General features: G+C 44.3%; 2 protein-coding genes across 2 annotated transcripts; one reads left to right on the forward strand and one right to left on the reverse strand.

Annotated features, from left to right (window-relative positions):
* Nucleotides 1–1565: 1565 nt before the first annotated feature.
* On the reverse strand, nucleotides 1566–2687 carry LOC148969319 (zinc finger BED domain-containing protein 4-like). The gene is made up of 2 exons (XM_089126786.1): nucleotides 2219–2687; nucleotides 1566–1912 (listed from the first exon to the last, which is right to left on the reverse strand). Exons 1-2 carry the CDS (start codon nucleotides 2685–2687, stop codon nucleotides 1566–1568), a joined length of 816 nt encoding a protein of 271 aa, XP_088982912.1.
* An 847-nt stretch (nucleotides 2688–3534) lies between these two features.
* LOC120478351 (E3 ubiquitin-protein ligase TRIM16) lies at nucleotides 3535–19624 on the forward strand. The gene is made up of 6 exons (XM_039670214.2): nucleotides 3535–4462; nucleotides 5164–5259; nucleotides 5346–5579; nucleotides 10377–10536; nucleotides 10667–10714; nucleotides 18230–19624. Exons 1-6 carry the CDS (start codon nucleotides 3890–3892, stop codon nucleotides 18805–18807), a joined length of 1689 nt encoding a protein of 562 aa, XP_039526148.2. The 5' UTR covers nucleotides 3535–3889; the 3' UTR covers nucleotides 18808–19624.
* The last annotated feature ends 1961 nt before the right edge of the window (nucleotides 19625–21585 follow it).

Here is a 21585-nt window from a genome sequence, read left to right on the forward strand (position 1 = left end):
TCACAGAGTGTGCAAATATCAAGGCCATATGAGACACAGACATCTTTTAACCGTATAAATACTATATTTTCTGAAGGGGAAGCACTGCTACTTGGGCAGAGTGATAACAATCACCTGAGACGCACCGTGACGAGGAGCAGAGAGTTCGCTTCGCTCAGCGTTGGAATAAAGAGTCAGCAATTACTAACGTTAGATAGAAAAGCATAGTTTATCATGGGTGTTTGCTTTATTGTATGAGCTGTAACAATAAACAGGGGAGACCAGGTAATACAGTACCATGTTTCATTGATTTCCAACCAAAAACGCACCCAGATTTATAAATATCATGAATAAATAATTATTATTACAGGAATCAATATATTTTAAATGCAATTTATTAGCTGAACCAAATGTATTCAACAGTAGCCTATATAATATACAGTATTGCATTACTATAGGATAGAATAAGGGGAAAGTAATAGCACAAATTGTTTTTGCACAATGAACTCACAGCCTATCCTACCCTTTTGCACGCTCAAGTTCGTTATTTCCATGGTTATTTCAAATTTAGGCTATTAGGCGCGCCGCGCGCAGGGTGCAAGTTCAACGTGCTCGTTTTTTTTTCCCCAAGCGCGTCCGCACCGCATCAAGATAAAAACATATTCATACCCTAATCATATAATAGTGTCACTAACGTTACATTAGCTCTGGCTAAAGGCACTGTTACAGTAGGTCATCTAAAAACATAACGGAACACTTACCTCAGCCGCAGGTGATCCACTTTTCCTGTCTGTGCTATCGATGGGATGGCCGTATCCTTCAGCACATTATGGTCCGTGTGGCAAATTCCATTTTTTCAAAATAGTCGTCCTCATTGAAATGTACCGAGCAAACATAATGTCCCTTGATAATCTTAGGTGTGTTTGGATAAATATCCAGAGTAAGTTAGCCATTTCTTCATCCAGTCAGCGTTTTTAGTTGGAATTCTGTGAAACATGGTATTACCTCCCCTGTTTACAGTCGCAGCTGTTTACAATAGAGCGAAAACCCATGACTCTAAACTACGCTTTTACTATTTATAAATTGCTGACTCTATTACCCAAACACCGAGCGAACTCTCCGCTCCTCACCACGGCGTGTCTCCGGTGATGCGGTTATTACGCCGTCAAAGTAGCAGTGCTTCGCCTTCAGAGAATAGTTCCCAGGTTTTATACGGTTAAAAGATGTCTGTGTCTCATTTGACTTTGTTATTTGTACATTATGTGACTATACAAATCACAACATGTAAATAGGAAAACGTTTGCGTTATTTTGCCACTCATTTGGATCAGTATGAAATCTGCAAGCAGTCACATCGAGTCTTTGTGCTAAGCTAGGCTAGCGGTGGGTGCGTCAAACAGACTTATAGCACGCACGGAGATGAAAAAGGTATGTATGGACTTATCTAACTCTGGGGGGTAAGGTGAATAGGCTAAAGTCCCAAAAAGTCGGAGTGTTCCTTTAATGTGGTTTAACGTTTGCTGTCCGCATTTTTATCAAACCCTGAGCACAATATTTTCCAAATTTCCAAACCCAGTTGTGTTTCCATTAACATCCATGACAGAGGTTGAGAATTTTGAGGAATGGCAGATGTCTGGACTCTTTAGACTCTAAAACATCCACATCTTGCCAGGTAGGAACCAGTGGTCTGGTCTTCTTGTCCTTTAAAAGGACTTCAGTGATGGCCCTTTTCTGCTCCAGAACCCTCTTCACCATTTGTTGACGGGAGCCCCATCTTGTTGGTGTTTCACTGATGAGCTTGTGCTTTGGCAAGTGATACTCCTCCTGAGCAGCTGCGAGGTCCCGTTTCTTCTTCCGAGAGTAGGAGAAGGCAGCCACCACCTTTTTACAGATCCCAATTGCTCTGTCCACCCGCTTGTCTTGGTTAATTTTCCCTGTAGACAGATAAAGAGAAAAATTGAAAATTGCAATATGTATATTGGAACTACTTCTCTCCGTTTATGTCTATGACGAATCACGCAGGTACTGTAACTGGGCTACTCTGCAGCGGAGCCGAGCCGAAGTAAAATAGTCCGAATATAAACGCTTATTATAGGTGTACCGTAGTGATCCAGGATAAGACGAAAACACGGGTTGGATATTGGATTCATGATGTACTGGCTCATTATATAAATTTAGCTAATTTTAACTAAAAAGCTTTAACGTAACACTACCATTTATATTAGCTGTGTATAAGTTACCAATAGCAGAGTTCAGTCGATGCCCGAAGCATTGCAGTCTTGTCCATCTGTTCAACTCAGCGGCTTTGATGATATTGGTCCCGCTATCTGTGGTGATACAGACCTGTCGGTCCTCGCGGAGTCCCCAGGAGGCGAGCGCATCTGCAAGTCTGTCTGCAATTGCTTCGCCCGTGTGGTCCTCAGGAAAATAGACCGTCTGCAGGCATAAGCTGACGAGCTTCCAGTCTTGGTCAATAAAGTGGACTGTCAGGCTCAAGTATGGTTCTGAGGTTCGGCTTGACCACAGGTCAGCTGTGGTCGCAAAATATGACGCTGACTTCAGTTGTTCCTCCACCCTTTCCCTTACTTCACCATAAAGTGCAGGGATAGCCGTGCGTGAAAAATATTTTCGCCCAGGGAGCTCGTACCTGGGGTCTATGACTGAAATCATTTTCATGAATCCTACGTTTTCCACCGTACTAAACGACATCATGTCCTTAGCCAAGAAGTTTGTAACAGCCTTTGTAATGTCTCTATGGCCACCAGGGCTGCCATAGATCGACCCACTAGCTTGGCCGATTCTCTGGTGGTGCGCAGAGCTAAATCAGAGAGTGATTGTTAGTGTATGTGGGACTGTATATTGCATGGTTTTTCAAATGGTAGATTGTTTCATGGGTCTGGGTGTGTCACCAGTTCTTCTCTTTTTGTTATGGTCCTGTCATTTTCTGCAGCTTATGATTTGAGCAATCAGCGCTGTCTTGTAGCACTGTGTGCACAATCTTCTGTGTGTCCACTAGTGTGTGTGCGGAGCGCACGTGAACCACCACACAGAGAAGCAACTAATTTGAACTTTTTCTATTGTTCCCAAAGTTTTCTAATTAACTTTACTCATGTTTGTGACCGCAATTGCTGTTTGTTAAATTTAACAAGATGGCTTTAAAGCTGTACAACCTATATGAAATGGCATCACTGATATGTCAAGAAGTTGGTCTGTCCAACAATCTAATTCAAAACAATAGGGGTGGATGTTATGAGTGTATGTTGTTACACTAGATTATTGGAAGAATTGTTAACTAATGGTATTAATTTAAGGGCATTTTATTTAGAAATAATTTGTTTAAGTACAATCAAGTAATTTATGGTCATGTGACCATAAGCAAAATATGTTGTTATTTTCTTTATATACATATATACATATATATTGTATTTCTGTGTTATTGTCTTTGTTTTACCCTTTTTATAAATGTGTTAATCTGAATAAAATGTTAAGGAAGTACCAAATGTTACGTAAGTTACGTTGTGTTGGCGTGAGGGTAAAGCTGATGTAATTTCCGGGCGCCCGCTCTCTTTCGCGGGATGCCATGGCAATGAGAGGCACGGACCAGAGATTCTCCTTGTTATAAGTGTCTGATGGGGTTGTTATATTTTGATACAGAAACTGAGAGAAGCCAAGAGTAAATCACATCACAACTTCATCATCGTGTGGGATCTATTTTATTAAGAAGAAAACACAACACAGATAGAAACTACACTTGGAGTGAGGAACCCGCTTTACAGATTTGCAGACACATGTTTTTCACACATCACTCAAACACAGAACCAGGAAACAGGAAACTCTTCAGTTCAGAGAAACTGAAACTGAAGTGTAGTTGAGCTGTTGTGTGTTTGTGTCTCTGTATTCAAGCAGTAAAAATGACAGAAGCCATAATTTCTCAGGATGAGTTCCAGTGTTTAGTGTGTCTGGATCTCCTGAAGGATCCAGTGACCACTTCCTGTGGACACAGTTTCTGTAAGATCTGTATTACAAGCTTCTGGGATCAGAATAATCATATGAGAGTCTACAGCTGCCCTCATTGCAGACAGACCTTCAGTCCAAGACCTGCTTTAGCTAAAAACATCATGCTGGCTAAAGTGGTGGAGAAACTAAAGATGACTAAACCTCCTGATGACTGTAATGCTGGAGCTGGAGATGTGCAGTGTGACGTCTGTGATGGGAGAAAACGCAAAGCTGTCAACTCCTGTCTGGTGTGTCTGAACTCTTACTGTCAGAGTCACCTTGAACAACATGAGAGTTTCTTTAAAAGAAAGAGACACAATCTGACTGACGCCACTGGACGACTGCAGGAGATGATCTGCCAAACACATGATAAACTCCTGGAGGTTTTCTGCTGCACTGATCAGAAGTGTATATGTCTGCTGTGTATGATGGATGAACATAAAAACCATGACACTGTAACAGCTGCAGCGCAGAGGACGGAGAAAGAGGTATGAACTTTAAACTAGACACTGATGAAACCATGTTGACACTATTTATATTGGCACCCATATGATCGGGTAACATCATTCACACTGCAGACTTCAGGAGAAGGGAACAGAAGCAGGGAGTGGGTTTTCACTGCGGAGTGTATTTGTGCTCCATACTAAAATTAACAGAAAATACAGTGAAATTAAATGTAAATATATTTACCACCACAAACTTGTAAAACAGGATTTGATGAAGCAAAATAAAATAATAGAAAATGTTCACAGATTATTTAATGCAGGTTTTTTAATAAAAGGTAAATGTAGCAACAGACAAAAAAAACTTTTCAGAGTTTAAAAAACACTTTTCAAACTCGTAACCACATGCTTAGACAACAAGTCAGAGTGCACGAGAACGAGTGAATGCTTATCTTGTGCACTCACAACAGAATACAAACACATAGAGCATGAATGTCCGAATCCCGGCACAGAACCGAAACCAAACTAGACATGAGTGCTGGAATCTGAACACCACACTTCGAACATGAAACAAGGCACACAGACAAGTGAACATACACTTACACAAAGACAAGGCAATACAGGTGTGTCAAGGCTATGGCACAAAACCAAGAATAAACTAGACCAAAGTGACAGAACCCTGACAGATATGTGACCACATTATAAACTGACATTTATAATGTCTCTGTTATTGATTTGTGGTGCAGAAGCAGCTGAAGGAGACGCAGAGGTTGTTCCAGCAGAGGATCCAGCAGAGAGAGAAAGATCTTCAGCAGCTGAGAGAGGCTGTGGCGTCTCATAAGGTGAGTCTGGAGAACAAGAGAAGTTTGAGAAGTCTCAGTCAGGACTCACTGAAGCTCACTGTGTGATTGTGATGTGTGTGTAACAGCGCTCTGCACAGACAGCAGTGGAGGACAGCGAGAGGATCTTCACTGAGCTCATCCGCTCCATTGAGAGAAGCCGCTCTGAGGCGACTAAGCTGATCAGAGATCAGGAAAAGCCTGCAGTGAGTGGAGCTGAAGGACGACTGAAGCGACTGGAGCAGGAGATCAATGATCTAAAGAGGAGAGAGGCTGAGCTGGAGCAGCTTTCACACACACAGGATCACATCCAGTTCCTGCAGGTAACAGAGATCTAGAAGAACAGGGTCATAGTGAACTTGAGCAAGAGAAACATTTCATGAAAGCAGAATGAGGCGTTAACTGCAATGATGCCATGAATTCAGTTTTGTGTGTGTGTGTGTGTTGTATAATAATAAAGGTAGATTCTAATCTGATCGTATATTGCTTTAAAAATAGACTAGACTTATGAATGCATTTCAGATCTGGAAATCTTTTAGGAAACATGTCTGGAGCTCTTTCTTCTGGGAGATATCTGCCAAAATCCACTTGTGCAAAGAACAGTTCAAATTTCCAGAACATATTTTTAAAACCAAATTTTTCCCTTCTGATTTCTTACATCTGTCACGGTTTGTAGAGGAGTGTAGGCAGAAGAAGAAGACCGAAGAGGCAAAAGCTCCAATTTAATTACTTTACTTGATCACTCAAAAACAGGTACAGGTACAAAAGACAGGCAGGAACACTCAGGGTAACATCTACAACGACCGACAATAACTGAATGAAACAGAGGAACTAAATACAAGGAGGAATCAAACATAATGAGATGAAAACAGGTGACACAGATGATGAAGACGATGTACAGGTGGTTGATGAGGGAGTGAGTTCAGGTGTGGAGACAAGAGGATCCTGGGAAGTGTAGTGAAGAAGACGCAGACAGGAAGGTGCAGACGGAGACTGTGACAGAACTCCCCCCTCCCGGAAGGCGTGGCCTCACGTCGTAGAACAGAGGAGGGAGGGCGAGCTGAAGGCTGAGCGGGGCGTGGCCAGGGCGGAGCAGGCTGAGGGCGTGGCCCTTGCGGAGCAGGCTGAGGGCGAGACCAGGGCGGAGCAGGCTGAGGGCGAGACCAGGGCGGAGCAGGCTGAGGGCGTGGCCATGGCGGAGCAGGCTGAGGGCGAGATCAGGGCGGAGCAGATGGAGGGAGGACCCATGGTGGAGCCAATGGAGGGAGGAGACGAGACGGAGGCGGGGCTGACGACACCAGGGTGCCGACTGACAGGGGCGGAGGAGATGGGAAAGGAGACCGGGGTGAAGCCGTAGGGCCGACGAGACGGGGTGATGATGAGGGACTGAGGGAACATGGTGATACCGCAGGCTCAGGTGACAGAAGTGACGACAGGGACACGGTGAGGACAGAGGGAGTGAGAACCGATGGGGCACTGAAGGGAGTGAGGAGTCCAACGGAACCGGGGGGGTGGAAGGACGAGGCGAAGCCGGAGGATGGAAGTCCAGAGGTGAGGGAAGGACGACGAGGGACCAAAGTGAATCCGGGGGGACGAGGGAGCCTGGCGGAACTGGTGGACCTGAGGGGCCATGGTGGAGCTGAGAGAGGTAGGAGCCAAGGGGGAGCAGATGGGACGAGGGGCCGAAGAAGTGTCCAAGTAGAGGAGGTGGGAGGCAAAGACCGGGGATCCACCGACCAGGCTGAATCAGAATGGTTGGAAGGCAGAAGGACTGACAGGCGACAGATGAGAGGAGGTGGGAGAGGGAGGCTGGGTGGGATCCTGGTCTCGGTCTCGGGCTGGACGGTGGCTCGGGCTGGACGGTGGTCTCCGGCTGGACGAGACTCTGGCTGGGCTGTCTCGGCGGGATGAGACTCTGGCGCTGGCTGGACGGTCTCTGGCGCTGGCAGGACGGTCTATGGCACGACAGGGCTGGACGGAACCAGCGGTGATGAGGGCTCGGGCGTTGGAGTGGGGCTGGTGATGTCATCCACGGTGAAGGAAGATCCACAGGACACCAGCACCCACTCCACATAGGCCACGAAGCTCCACTGAGGGCCCTCCCCGGACAACTGCACTCTGGTGGCGGTGTTGAGGCCAGCATACAGGAAGCTGCAGAGGCTGTCGTCCAGGAAGGTTGTAGCTGGAGCTAGGTGGAGGAAATTCGCCAAATGTTCCTCTAAGGAACGGTCCCCTTGCTCTAAACAGAGTAGTTGGACCGCTGAAAAGAGTCCATTTTGATATGGTCATTCGTTCTGTCACGGTTTGTAGAGGAGTGTAGGCAGAAGAAGAAGACCGAAAAGAGGCAAAAGCTCCAATTCAATTACTTCACTTAATCACTCAAAAACAGGTACAGGTACAAAAGACAGGCAGGAACACTCAGGGTAACATCTACAACGACCGACAATAACTGAATGAAACAGAGGGAACTTAATACAAGGAGGAATCAAACATAATGAGGTGACACAGATGATGAAGACGATGTACAGGTGGTTGATGAGGGAGTGAGTTCAGGTGAGGAGACAAGATGATCCTGGGAAGTGTAGTGAAGAAGACGCAGACAGGAAGGTGCAGACGGAGACTGTGACAACATCATGGTGGAATTGATGGTACCAATTTTAAATAATGTTCACCAAAGTTGCTTCAGGTGATCTTCAAATCTGATGGATGTGCAGTTTCATAGTTGTTTGACCATTCACTTGAGGTCTTGTGTTTCAACCGTGGGGGTCATCCAAAGCCCCATCATCCTTGCAAGTTCCATCCAGTTATTTTGCTAGATTAATCTAACTTTAAAGGGAGGATGTAACCATTAGCGCATTGGTAATTGCCTTGAATTATATGCATGGCACACTTTTAGTTATGACTTGTTAAACTATACTTTGTCACGAAATGGAGTTTTTAAGTAAAAGGGTCAGAGAGATACTTATTTAGTAACACAATACTTATCTCTTAAATAATTTTGAACAGCTCTCATATTAACAACTATCCAAACTGTTATAGACCTAAAATAGCTTTTGTAGCCCTATGTCAGAATCAGAGATTATTTAGAAAATAGAAAATTGTACTTTGCATATTATAGGCTACTGTAAAAACACATAAAGTTGATCATTATGTAAATTATTTTCATGTCATGAATATAGTGACCAAAATGATCACATACACAGAATCTTGTTCAAAAAGCCTAATACACAATGAAATGAATTCACCAAGTTAATAACATTAAATATTTGTTTTAAAGGAGTGTCTTTTATCTTACCTACCAAACTTAAAAAAGGTTAACACAAAAAACGATTTTATAAAAATATAAACCTTTTATTTCAGCATTCAATCATCTCTATAAAAAGAATGAGTCAATTCCTGACATTTATAATGCACAGTAGCTTATCTTTTATTATTAATAGTAAAATTCGGACCGATTTGCCCATGGCTGTCGTTGCTATACAACCATGCACTGCGCTCTCCACAACGACAAAGAAGTTTTAGTAGCCAATGTATTTCCACCACAGAAAAACGCTTGCTGAAGCTCTGCTAAAAGATTTATTTACAGAGAAGAGAAAAAAACACCCAAGTGTTTGGGTGCACTCCCATACTGAAAACTTTCTGAGCGCGCCTCCCACGAGCGCATAATTAGCGCGCTTCCCGTGCGCCTAATCACCTATTTAAAAATAACGACCTCGAGCACGCAACGCGATACGTGAACTAATCAAGAGACCCCCTTGACATCGCTTCTGTGCACGGCTCCTTCTCAGCAAGCAGGGCGCCAATGCCAATTATTGAATCGAAATGATAAAAAATAGAAAACCTTCGCGGCACAGAGGAATTTTTTAACTGCTCGTGCCGCCCCCCATGTGACATGAAGAGATGCCGCCCCGGGCGACTGCCCGGTTCGCCCGTGCCTAGAACCGCTACTGAGGACAAGTTCGGTATTTTACAATTAAAGCCCTGTTTTAAGATCGTTTCTGATGAAATAGATTGGTTAGGATTGTATTTTTGACTAAGGCTGCTGTCACGAGAATTTTTGGATTCTGTGTTAGCTCTCACAAAAATCGCTGCAAAAGATGCCTTCCAACAGGTTTTATCGTAGTTTTTGTCCAACTCCATTGACTTGTATTGTATGTTCTGTGATGTCCGTTATTACTCCGCCGCCTGGAAACGGAAATGGGGCTTTTTGTATTCTTTCTGTAGTCTTATGCAGTCGCGCGCATAGGTCGTCTGTATACAAGTGGTTTGCTTGCATTTGGCAAAGGTGCATTATTGCCACATATATTATATTATTGTTATATCATTATTTAATAATAATATTAAAACTGAATATTATTTAATAATAATAATAAATAATAATTATTTAAAAAATAATAATTATTATTTTTATGATTTTTGTTTTTGTTGTCTATTTTTGTTGTTGCAGTGCATTTGTTGAATTCTGAATTTTGCACACATAATTGAACGCAATTTGTTTGTGGATACTAGTAGGATACCTGGCCTAAAACATCTGCAACATTTATCAAGCTCACGGATAATTGTACGTGCATTTCTTATTATTATTGTGATTCTAAAACTCATAATAAAGTATACTACAAAACCAGATAAGTCCAGAATTTGAACGCAAAGCGTTTCATTTGACATTAAGCAATGTCCTCCCATAGAAAGTCATTATAAGAACGCTAAATATAACTTAATGCATATTAGAATGCAGCCCTTATTATGTCGAAATAACAAGATATTTATGTCGAAATAACAAGATATTTATGTCGTATTAACGACTTACTTAGTCGTTAAAACTACATAATATGTCGTTATAACGAGATGTTTTCTTTTTCTTTCCCTTTTCCTTTTCCTTTTTTTCACTTTGCGGTTCAGGGCTTCCGTAGATGGTTCATCATCCAAATGATTTACTAGAAAGTATACATATAGTGTAAATGGCAAACGATATAATTTGTAGCTCTAATGTCATACAATGAATATGAGAAGGGCTGGATTGAGGAGTTACTAAAGATCAACAAGAGCGGCACACATCTGACAGTAGAGCAGGTTATTGATAAAGTGTGGAGGTGATGAGCTTTGATTTCTGTTTTCTGTAGAGTTTCCAGTCTCTCTCAGCTCCTCCTGAATCTACAGACGTCAATGACAATCCCTTCAGTCCTCTCTCCTCTTTTGATGGAATTAGACAATCTATTTGTAAGCTGACAAACACACTGAAGTATTTCTGCAAAGAGGACATCAAGAAGATCTCTAATAGAGGTAAAGTCCTGGAGATTCTGCTCTCAGAAATCATCCTCCATCATCTCATATCATATAGAAGATCATATTAGAAATGTCTTAGGAACAGATGCAAGAAAATGAGAAATCACACTTTTCATGATTTCCACAGTCACTCTCACCAACATTGTGCCCAAGACCAGGAACGACTTCCTACAATGTAAGTTACTAAGAAAACAAGCAGAAAACTCACTGAATGTGTCCATGTTCTTCCGGTAGAAAGTGAAACTACTGTATGTCAAACATAACTGAACATTAAACACTAACAGGCACTTCCCCTCAAAAACACATAAAATGGTTTCAACATTTACCCTCCTGATCAAGATCTATGCAAAGCATGCTGGGAACTAAAAATATACTGCCCAGTTTAACTTAATTTAACACTAATTATTCAGGTTTACATATTTAAGTGGACAATAAAATTATTGTGTTTATTTAACACAATAAAATTAGATAAAGACAAAATATTAGGTTATTGTGTGGTTTTTAACTAATTTTAATTGTTAAACAAGCACAACAAATAATTTTTACATTACACAAATAATGTCGAGGGCTTGGAGCCAGAGGGGCGTAAGTGGCGAATATGAGTTCTTTATATCAAAATAAAGGTCTCGATGAGCTCTATCCATTGATGTGTACATCCCTCTGGGCTTCTTTGTAAATGGATTACACGTAGCTTCCTCCCGGTCAAAAACGGACGAAGCCTTAAAATTTAACTTTACTTTTTCCCAGGATAACCGTTCAAATATATTTTTGTTCTATAATATTTTCTGATTATTATTTAGAATTTTCAGAAATGTTTATGATACTTTGCATTAATTATATAATTTTTAAGAGCTATTTCTCCATTAGAATTAATATATATATATATTTAATTTATATTTTTTTAATTAATTTTTTTTCAATAAATGCAACAATTCACATAAAAATAGAATGCCAGCTTTAAAAAAATGTTCAAGTAGAAGAGCGCCACCTTGTGGCTTTAAAAAATAGTTACATGTGTGCAATGTCCTGTACAGCCTGTAGGCTGCCTATTATGGAATGCCAAAGCTGACTAAGTTAAAAATAAATAAATGCATAAATAAATATACGAAGAAATGTAAAAAAGCAAAAATACATAAATAAATACAGAAATAAATATATAAAAAAATGTAAAAAAGTACAAATAAATGAGTAGTTATACTTTTATTTCCTTATTTATGTATAATTGTATTTTTTTTACACATTTATTTATTTATTTATACATTTATTTTTTTCCACTTTTATTTATTTCTACATTAATTTATGTATTTATGTTTTTATGTCTACATTTATTTATTTTCACATTTATTTATTTCCACATTAATTTATTTCTTTATTTCTTTATTTCCACATTTATTTATTCCAACATTTCTTTGTCCATATACTAATGAGGGGGGCGTGTTTTAACTCAGACATGAGCAATCGATCTCAGAGTGGCAGTGCTGAAGCTTTGAGGCCACAGTAACACCTTGTGGAATGTGACCAAACGAAACGCAAGAGCTGTGTGGGCAATTTCACATTTTAAGTTGTGTATATCACCCTAACTGTATAACTGGGCTATATAGGGTTAACACACATAGCGCACATAAATATGATAGCTGATAGCTTGCTTTTGGCTTGTGATTATTGACGATGAGACTCGCACACCAGCGCAAAACATGGAGAGAAACCAGCGCACATTTCACTGACTCCCACGCAAGCATATTGATCAATGAGTTGATCGTCCGCGGTTACATTCGCGTTTCCTAATTTCGTATGCATAACAGGTGACAATTCAAATGCTTAAAACGCAACCCATATTAGATGCTGCTCTTAGATATATATTGATTAATCACAAGTCATCAATTTTGAATTATTCTTAAAAAAGTGGCTCGTTTAAACGCAGTGAGCCACGCATCTCACGCCATGCATTGGAGCACAGAAGCATCATCCATTCAAACAGCACCGGTCGTGCCCGCGGTCGTGGTGATATTTCACCCTGTAAATTGATTTTATATCTACCCAAACCTTATTAAATAGGTAGGCTAGGCCGTACATCATCATATATGTCAAGTTCTTAATATTAATCGATAAACTCAGTTATAATAATAATAAGGCACTATGGCTGTTATCAGTAAAATCAAATTAACAAAAGTCATTAAAAGTCAAAATCTTAATACAGAATGCATGGCGCGAGAAGCGTGGCTGGCTGCGTTTGATTTTAGAATAATTCAAAATGTATGTCTTGTGATTAATCAGTATCTAAGTGATTAATCTTCATCTAAATATGGGTTGCGTTTTAAACATTTAAATTGTCATCTGTTATGCATACGAAATTAGGAAACGCGGATGTAAACCGCGTATTGAGTCGTGTTTGTGAAAAAATACAATTATACAAAAATATGGAAATAAAAGTATAAATAATCATTTATTTGCACTTTTTTACATTTCTCCGTACATTTATTTATGTATTAATTTATTTTTAATTAAGTCAGCTTTGGCATTCCATAGCCTATAGCTTCCTATATAAATACATAGGAAGGCTTTTTGATTCCTGTTGTTGTTTTTTAGACATGATTTCTCTATCTTATTCGTCTTTTTTAAATTTAGATATAAATTTCGATATTCTAAAAGACAGCTAATTAATTTTTTTAACAAAAAATTTTAGATAAGTATCAGGTTTTGCATTATGATTACAATCAAACTATAGCATTTGGTTAGAAATGGAACGCAATGCAAACATTTTTGTTACTCAGTATTTGATCATTCAAATAATTGAACAAAATAAGTTATGGTTAGTGATAATTCAAAACGTCTCAGTTACGGGTGTAACCCTCGTTCCCTGAATAGGGAACGGAGACGTTACGTCGGAATGACGGAGAATGGGGGGTTTCGCATAGAAAGCCAATCCTCTTCGAGTATTTAAAAACGAGCCAATGGCATGAAAATGTCTTGGGTCTGCGGAATTTGCATAGCGTAACTCCGCCCCACCCCGTGGGTATAAAAGGAGGAAGTGAACGCAACCGCAGTATGTCTTCGCTGAGGAGGCGAGACTGAACTCAGGCGTCTACCCAGCGGTACAGCGGAAGTGGCAGGGAGACATAACGTCTCCGTTCCCTACTCAGGAAACGAGAGTTACATCCGTAACCGAGACGTTCCCTTTCGTAGTCACTCCGAGTTACGTCGGAATGACGGAGAATGGGGGTCCATGCCATCACGCCACCTTCACAGCTGTCTTCCAGTGCCCTGCGAAAGTCTGGACTCCTAACAACTTAGCTTATAACCAGGAGTCCTACTTTAACATAGGAATACCAAGGTACACTGGGAAGCATATCCCGGGAGTAATATGCCGCAGTATGCCTACCATAGGGAGGACTTAAGAATACACATATGGGGACTTCATATGGGAAAACACTGGAGTACCAACCTAAGGGTGGCTAGAAGCTTAACTCCAGGAATGGCAGATGGCTTGCCAAGGGAGAGACATGCTCAGAGAGGCTTACAATGGAGAATACACATGTGATAGTTACCAGAGGGAACCGTACACACGGAGGCACCTAGCCGGCATCCAGAGCAATGCAGTGGTGCCAGCATCAGAAGTGCTGGAGGACTCAGGGCTTCAACGGAAGACTCAACTGAGGAATATCGCACTTATCCAGTCCGAGGAGTGGAATGGCGAGCAAGCGAAGATTATAGAATCTTGCGAACGTGTTCGGTGTCGCCCAGCCTGCAGCTCTGCAAATGTCTGTTAGCGAGGCGCCATGCGCTAAAGCCCAAGAGGAAGCCACACTCCGAGTGGAGTGGGCCATCACACCAAGGGGGCACGGTCGACCTTGCTGTTGGTAAGCCAAAGCGATGGCGTCCACTATCCAGTGAGACAGCCGTTGCTTTGAGAGAGCCCTTCCCTTCTGGCTCCCCCCATAACAGACACGAGCTGGTCTGAGGTCCTGAAACACTGCGTTCTGTCAACGTAGGCGCGGAGCGCACGTACCGGACAGAGCAGTGCCAAGGCTGGGTCTGCCTCCTCCAGGGGCAGCGCTTGCAGGTTCACCACCTGGTCCCGGAAGGGAGTGGTAGGAACCTTGGGCACATATCCAGGCCGGGGTCTCAAGATCACGTGAGAGTAAGCCGGCCCGAATTCCAGGCACGCCTCGTCAACGGAGAATGCGTGCAGGTCCCCTACCCTCTTGATGGAGGCCAATGCAACCAGGAGTGCTGTCTTCATGGACAGAAACTTTATCTCTACCGATTGCAAAGGCTCAAAGGGAGGCCTCTGCAGAGCACTTAAAACTACTGAGAGGTCCCAAGAGGGCACGAGGGGAGGGCGAGGAGGATTTAGTCTCCTCGCTCCCCTCAGGAAACTGATGATCAGGTTGTGCTTTCCCAAAGACTTACCTTCCACTGCTTCATGAGACGCGGCAATGGCCGCGACGTAAACCTTAAGGGTGGAGGGCGACAGCCTATGCTCCAACCCTTCTTGCAAGAAGGAAAGCACGACACCGATCGGACATCTCCAGGGGTCTTCTCCACGGGAAGAGCACCAGTTGACGAAGAGGTTCCACTTCAACGCGTAGAGGTGTCTAGTGGACGACGCTCTGGCGGAAGTGATGGTTGCTACCACCGCAGGTGGCACCGAACTCAAACCTGCTTCGTCCCGTCCAGGAGCCACACGTGTAGCCTCCAGAGCTCGGGACGAGGGTGCCACAGGGTGCCCCGTCTCTGAGAGAGTAGGTCTTTCCTCAGAGGAATAGGCCAAGGAGGTGCTGTCGCGAGGAGCATCAGTTCGGAGAACCACATCTTGGTGGGCCAATAAGGGGCTACCAACAAGACCTACTCCTCGTCCTCCTTGATCTTGCACAAAGTCCGTGCAAGAAGGCTCACTGGGGGAAACGCATACTTGCGTGGGCCCCGCGGCCAGCTGTGCGCCAGTGCATCTGTGCCGAGCGTGCCCTCGGACAGGGAATAAAACAGGGCGCAGTGGGATGAGTCCCGGGAGGCGAACAGGTCTATCTGTGCCTCCCCGAACTGGTCCCAGATCAGCTGGACCGTCTGGGGATGGAGTCGCCATTCGCCGGAGATTGGACGGACCCGTGACAGCTCGTCGGCTGCCAGGTTCCGGTCTCCTAGAATGTAAACGGCACGAAGGGACCTCAGGTGCTTCTGACTCCATAACAGGAGGTGGCGTGCGAGCTGCAACATAAGGGGAACAAGGGCTGCCTCGACGATCTTCGTAAAGACGCAAGGTGACAGAGCTAACCCGAATGGGAGAACCGTGTACTGATATGCCTGGCCCTCGAAAGCAAACCGAAGAAACGGTCTGTGTCGAGGCAAGATGGAGACATGAAAGTACGCGTCATTCAGGTCTATCGCTGCAAACCAATCCTGAGGCCGGACGCATTCGAAAATGCATCCGGCCGGGGAGACCGGCAAGCGAGGCGGGGAGACCGGCATGCGCACGGGAGTTACCCCGTGCGGGTGCACAGTCGAGCCCCATTCCTCGACAGAAGAGACCAGGGAACGACCAGCGTTCCACGGGGGTCTGGCGATAGAGGGGGAGGGGAGTGGCGTAGTCGAGGGACGACACAAGCTCCCCTCCGCACCCTCAGAGACAGACAGAGGGGAATGAGTGGGGCGACGCACGGGGGCGTCAAGCACACTCACTCCAGTCTGTGTGCTCAGTGACAGTGTCAAGTCTTTCTTTAACCAACTCAGGGTGCTGCCCACCCGTGGGTGAGCAGCGGGGAGCTGAGAACAAAAGATTCTCCCCCGGCCCTCCACCGGGGGAAAGGAGGGGCCCTGCTACCAAAAACTTGACTCCATCACTGAGCAGCCCGTCTCAGGAACGCCGCTTCGCATGGCGTTTAGCGGGGCCTGAGGGGGCTGTGACGCTCTCCTGCGGCCTCCTCCACGACGCGACCCGGATGGAGGTTGCTGCTGGGGCCGTGCGGGAGGGAGGGGAGCCGCAGGCGGCGAGCAGGCGGGGGCGGCTGAACCGACGGCTGGATGGAGGCAGCCCCGTCGGGGCAGGATGTGTTTTATCGCCTCCGTCTGATTCTGAGCAGTCGAAAACTGCTGGGCAAAATCTTCAACCACGCCGCCAAGAGGGCAACCTGGGAGAGGGGGGCTTTGAGCAGACGAGTCCGCTCGGTGTCCCACACATCTGCCAGGTTGAGCCACAGATGACGCTCCTGGATCACACTGGTGGCCATCACCTGACCAAGGGAGCGAGCGGCGACGAAAGTCCGGAGAGCGAGGTCGGTGGAAGCTCGCAGTTCATTAAAAGCCTCTTTGTCAGTCCCCCCCTCGTGCTTATCCCTGAGCAGCTTTGCTTGAAAAACCTGCAAGGTGCTCATAGCATGCAGGGCGGAGGCCGCCTGTCCCGCCACTCTATAGGATCGCGCCGCCATAGACGACGAGAATCTACAGGCTTTGGAAGGGTGCTTTGGAGTACCCGAGAGTACCCCGAGAGGATGCGCTCTGTGGACACAGTTGCATCGCAACAGTTCGCTCCACCGGGGGAATCCCAGCGTACCCACGGGCAGCCACGCCGTCGAGGGGAGGAAAGGCGGGGGAAACTGACGAACGCTCTCGGGAGGTCAAAGGAGCCTTCCAAGTCCTCGTCATTTCCCCATGCAGCTTGGGGAAAAAAGGAATTGGGGTCGGCTGTGGCCGTGAGGCGGCAGCCTTGTCCAAAAACCAATTATCCATCCGTGAGTGATCGGGGCAGGGCGGAGGGTTCCACTGTCGGGGAACCAGGAACCAGCGTCGGGGGTTTATTCCACACTGTCACCGTCAGCTCACCCTGTCCGCGAGTCGAAGAGCTTCCTCTAGAAGAAGAAGCAGAACGAGTAGTGGACACGGGGACTCTCACTTTTGTCAGATCATTGAGTCTAGATCTAAGTGTTGCGATGGTCATATTCCCACAGAAGGAACATGACTCATCCACGAACGCTGCTGCTGCATGCTGCATGCCCAGACACACAAAGCAGCGATCCATCAGAGGACGACAGGAATCGACTGCACCCAGAAGAACACGGGCGAACCATCTTTAAAAAGACGTGCCACGTGCAGCAGAGAGAGGAGGAAATTCACTCTTTCAGCGCTGAGGCGACCAGGGAGAAGCGCAAAGTCTGGCAGACCACTGCACAGATCGCAGGCAATGCAGAATCTCGCTGGGTACCGCCGTCACACCAACACAAGGCATTTTCATGCCATTGGCTCGTTATTAAATACTCGAAGAGGATTGGCTTTCTATGCGAAACCCCCATTCTCCGTCATTCCGACGTAACTCGGAGTGACTATGAAAGGGAACACTTTACAGACATTTTGCAATAAATTGATATTTTTTATTATTTTTTTATTCAATAAGTAATAAAACTTCATAAGGGAACAGCAATTATGATCGAACAGAAATAAACATAAAATAATGCTAATTAAGTTAATTTTCTCTCTTTCTCTCTCTCTGTGTGTGCATGCGTGTGTGTATGTGTGTGCATTTGAGCAAGATTTTTTCATTTGTTGATTTTATTTCGCATATTCTACAAATTTGCTGTTACAGTCTAGCCAGTTTATCTGTGTATGATAACAGTTTTCGGTCATTTTTGACCAAAGAAGCCAAGAGGGTTAAAAGATCAGATTCATAACTCCTAAATCTGTTGTGTTTTCTCTCCATCAGATTCCCTTCATCTCAATCCGGATCAGAACACAGCACATAAAAACCTCCGTCTGTCTGTGAAGAACAGAGTGATTAAATTTACTGACACTCTTACGGTCCAGCCGTATCCTGATCATCCAGACAGATTTGATATGTATTCTCAGGTGTTGTGTAGAGAGAGTGTGTGGGGACGCTGTTACTGGGAGATTGAGTGGAGTGGGTATGTGTGTATATCAGTGTCATATAAGAGCATCAGAAGGAAGGGAGAGGGTAATAAGTGTGTGTTTGGAGGTAATGATCAGTCCTGGAGTTTGATCTGCACCCCCTCTGATTACTCATTCAGACACAATAACATAGAGACTAAACTCCCTGTAAAACCCATCAGCAGGAGAACAGCAGAGTGTGTATGTAACAGGAGAACAGGAGAGTGTGTGTGTGACAGGAAAATAGGAGTGTATGTGGATCACAGTGCAGGAACTCTGTCCTTCTACATTGTCTCTGACACAACGAGCCTCATACACACAGTCCAGACCACATTCACACACACACTCTATCCTGGGTTTAGGGTTTATTCTGGATCATCAGTGAAACTGTGTTGATTGATCAGAACAAACTCTAGAGAGATTCAACCCATAATGCTTTAAGCTTTATGATTAATCAAATACTGTAATATCGCTATTGATAATAGCGCTGAGCAAGCAGGTACGAGCGAAAAGATGGATAAAGCAAAAAAGCTGTCGGGGCTAAAAATAGAAAATGAAAGAGGTAAAAGGAGATGGCATGTCAATTGATGCGCCAGCAGCTAAATAAGTGGATGGTAAGAAGGATTCAAAGTGTGACTCCCACGCATCTAGGCTAGGAGATTCCAGCCGATACATCTAATAGGATATTTTTTTGTATTTGTCTTAACGGTCCATAAAACTTGTACATTGGCTGCCCATTCATTTTGTTTTGTTTTGGTGAATTAGCAGCACTGGGTTAGTGCCGGTGCAATGCATTGCTCAAAAAGTCAGGTTTTTTTTGGGTGATATTTTCACTAAACACGTAGATCAGCGGCCCATTGGTTCTTTTCTTGGTTGACACTGGGCTGGCAACTGTTGCTGCATACCCCTCAGACACTGGGAAGTTGCACCCCTGCAGAGAAGAGAGAGGAAATATGAGACATAATGAGACTCACTGCAAACATGTCTGGATGATACGAGCCAATTCAAGACCTTCAACTAAAACTGGATTTTAGACATTCAAAGTTAATATTAAAAGACAAAGATGCGGAAGTTAGAAGTAACAATGAAAGAAAAACAGGAACAGCATATTAAATTCAAGAGAATCAAGACACATATTCAAGAGAATGAATCAATCACACAGATTGTTGATCAATTCACATGTAAATAAAGATCTAATGATTCTCAATAGAAACCTGTGTGTGCGTGTGTGTGAATTCAACCATACATTTGTGTTATGCTTTATTTTCTTTGATTTAAGTCAAGTTTAACCATTTATGCTTTTTTATGATTTTTATATGCAGAATGTTTTATTGTACAGCACTTTGTTGCAACTTTGTCGCTTTTAAACATCTTAAAGAAATACATTTTTACTTTACTTGACTTTGTCTTCATGAATAAGAGATCAGAGGAATATTACAGGAAAAAAACATCTTATAGAAATAAATTTTGACTTTACTTGACTGTCTTCATGAATAAGAGATCAGAGGAATATTACAGGATGCCGGCTCATAACAGTGTCAGCTTCTGGCCTTCAGCAAGTGTTCTATGTATCCTGTGTGTCTCATTTGGTGTTGTATGTCACATTTTTCCATGTCCGCGCTACATGATCGAGGGTGACACAAAATCGATTGGTGTGATGTGTTTGGGAGTGGAGCATGCACCGGCAGCACTTTGGGGATGCTCTTTGTAAACTGTGATTTTTTTCCTCTCAGCATGCTCCACTCCCAATAAAACAGGCCATGGTTTGGGAATCATGGGGATCAGAAATAGAGCTGGCTGAGGATGTTTAGACCTCTTTGGCCCTTTCTCGGCATTCAACAGCCAGCTCCACTCCTATATAAACTGAGATGTAGAGATTTCGGAAAAAGCCGTTCTTGTCAAGACTTTCGAGCCAGAATGTACAAGTCTATTACTCCATCTTGGGCTCAAATAAGAACAGCTATGGGGTGATGCTGCGGGTTAAAGAGATGCTGCGCCATCCCTTAAGTCTCTGGGGCTGCCCCATGCCAGCATTAGTAGCCACGGAGAGACATTTGTGGCTGAATCAATAGGGTTTTGGGGAGAAGAACAGAGCCTTTCTCCTCAATGCCTCACTCTCGTCTTCTGGCCTCTTCGGCAACGCCGTTGATTCTGTTGCAGGAGGCGAAACGACTCAAACAGTTAATTCTCCGCCGTCATTCCAGATCTTGAGGGGCTGCTGACAGGGAGATGTTGGCAGTGTTTCTAGCTCTTAGACATTTTGTTTTGTACCTCAGAGGCCATCATGTTCTAGTGCGAACAGACAAAATGTCGGTGATCTCCTATATAAATTGGCAGGGAGGCCTGGGATTGCACCCTTTGTGCAGACTGGCGCATCAGGTTCTTGTGTGGAAAGGGCAAGTTGCTTTCACTCAAAGCAATGTTCATTCCCAGGGATGAAAAAATGGGGGCAGACATCCTGTCGAGGCAGGTGGAGCTGATCTGGAGGGAGTTCGGCCAGGTGGAAGTGTTCGCTTTGGTTTTCCCTCAGCTTTTCTAGGGCTGGATGCCATGGTACAGACATGGCTGAGGCAACGTCTGTATAAATTTCCCTTCATCGCTCTGCTCCCCTTGAGTTCTAAAAAGGGTCCATCGGCACAGGGTCAGTCTGCTTCTAGTAGCCCCGTACTGGCCGGACCGAGTTTGGTTGTCAGACGTCATAGCACATGCCTTTAAGTGAGGGTCCTATGGGAAAGCACCAACTAATCGTTCGTTTCCTTTGTGGTGCTCGGAGATTGAGGCCTGTCGTTCAAGCCAGGTTCCCTGTTTTGGTCCTGGCAGTGGTTCCTAAAGGGTTATTCCTGGCACCCTTCGAACCCATCCTCAACCAAGTGTCGGCTGATCAAGAGAAGCTACATTTACTGTGCCCTGTCCGAGCCTTGAAAGCCTATGTACATAGGTCCTTGGGCTGGAGGAGTTCCAGGAGTTCCCTTCCAGAGTTCTGCAATACTCCTAAGCTGGGCCTTACCACACAAGATTTTTAGATATTACAGCCTGGATCATGTCTTAAGTTGTGCCATAATTGCTTCAAACAAGGACAGCCACTAGTCCGTGTGGCGCAGTGGGTATTTCCTAACTTCCAGGACCTAACTTCCTGTACAATATACCCCCCAATAGAGGGCGTAACCATTAAAG

The sequence above is a fragment of the Pimephales promelas genome, chromosome 24, assembly GCF_988280905.1.
Source record: "Pimephales promelas chromosome 24, fPimPro1.hap1.1, whole genome shotgun sequence".
NCBI classification, from domain to species: domain Eukaryota; kingdom Metazoa; phylum Chordata; class Actinopteri; order Cypriniformes; family Leuciscidae; genus Pimephales; species Pimephales promelas.

Excerpts from the sequence above, each read along its gene's own strand:
- LOC148969319 (XM_089126786.1), bottom strand. The coding sequence starts at position 2,687 with ATGTCGTTTAGTACGGTGGAAAACGTAGGATTCATGAAAATGATTTCA. Across the intron at positions 1,913-2,218 it reads TCGACTGAACTCTGCTATTG|GGAAAATTAACCAAGACAAG; the intron begins GTAACTTATACA and ends ATCTGTCTACAG.
- LOC120478351 (XM_039670214.2), top strand. The coding sequence starts at position 3,890 with ATGACAGAAGCCATAATTTCTCAGGATGAGTTCCAGTGTTTAGTGTGT. Across the intron at positions 4,463-5,163 it reads CGCAGAGGACGGAGAAAGAG|AAGCAGCTGAAGGAGACGCA; the intron begins GTATGAACTTTA and ends TTTGTGGTGCAG. Across the intron at positions 5,580-10,376 it reads ATCACATCCAGTTCCTGCAG|AGTTTCCAGTCTCTCTCAGC; the intron begins GTAACAGAGATC and ends TGTTTTCTGTAG.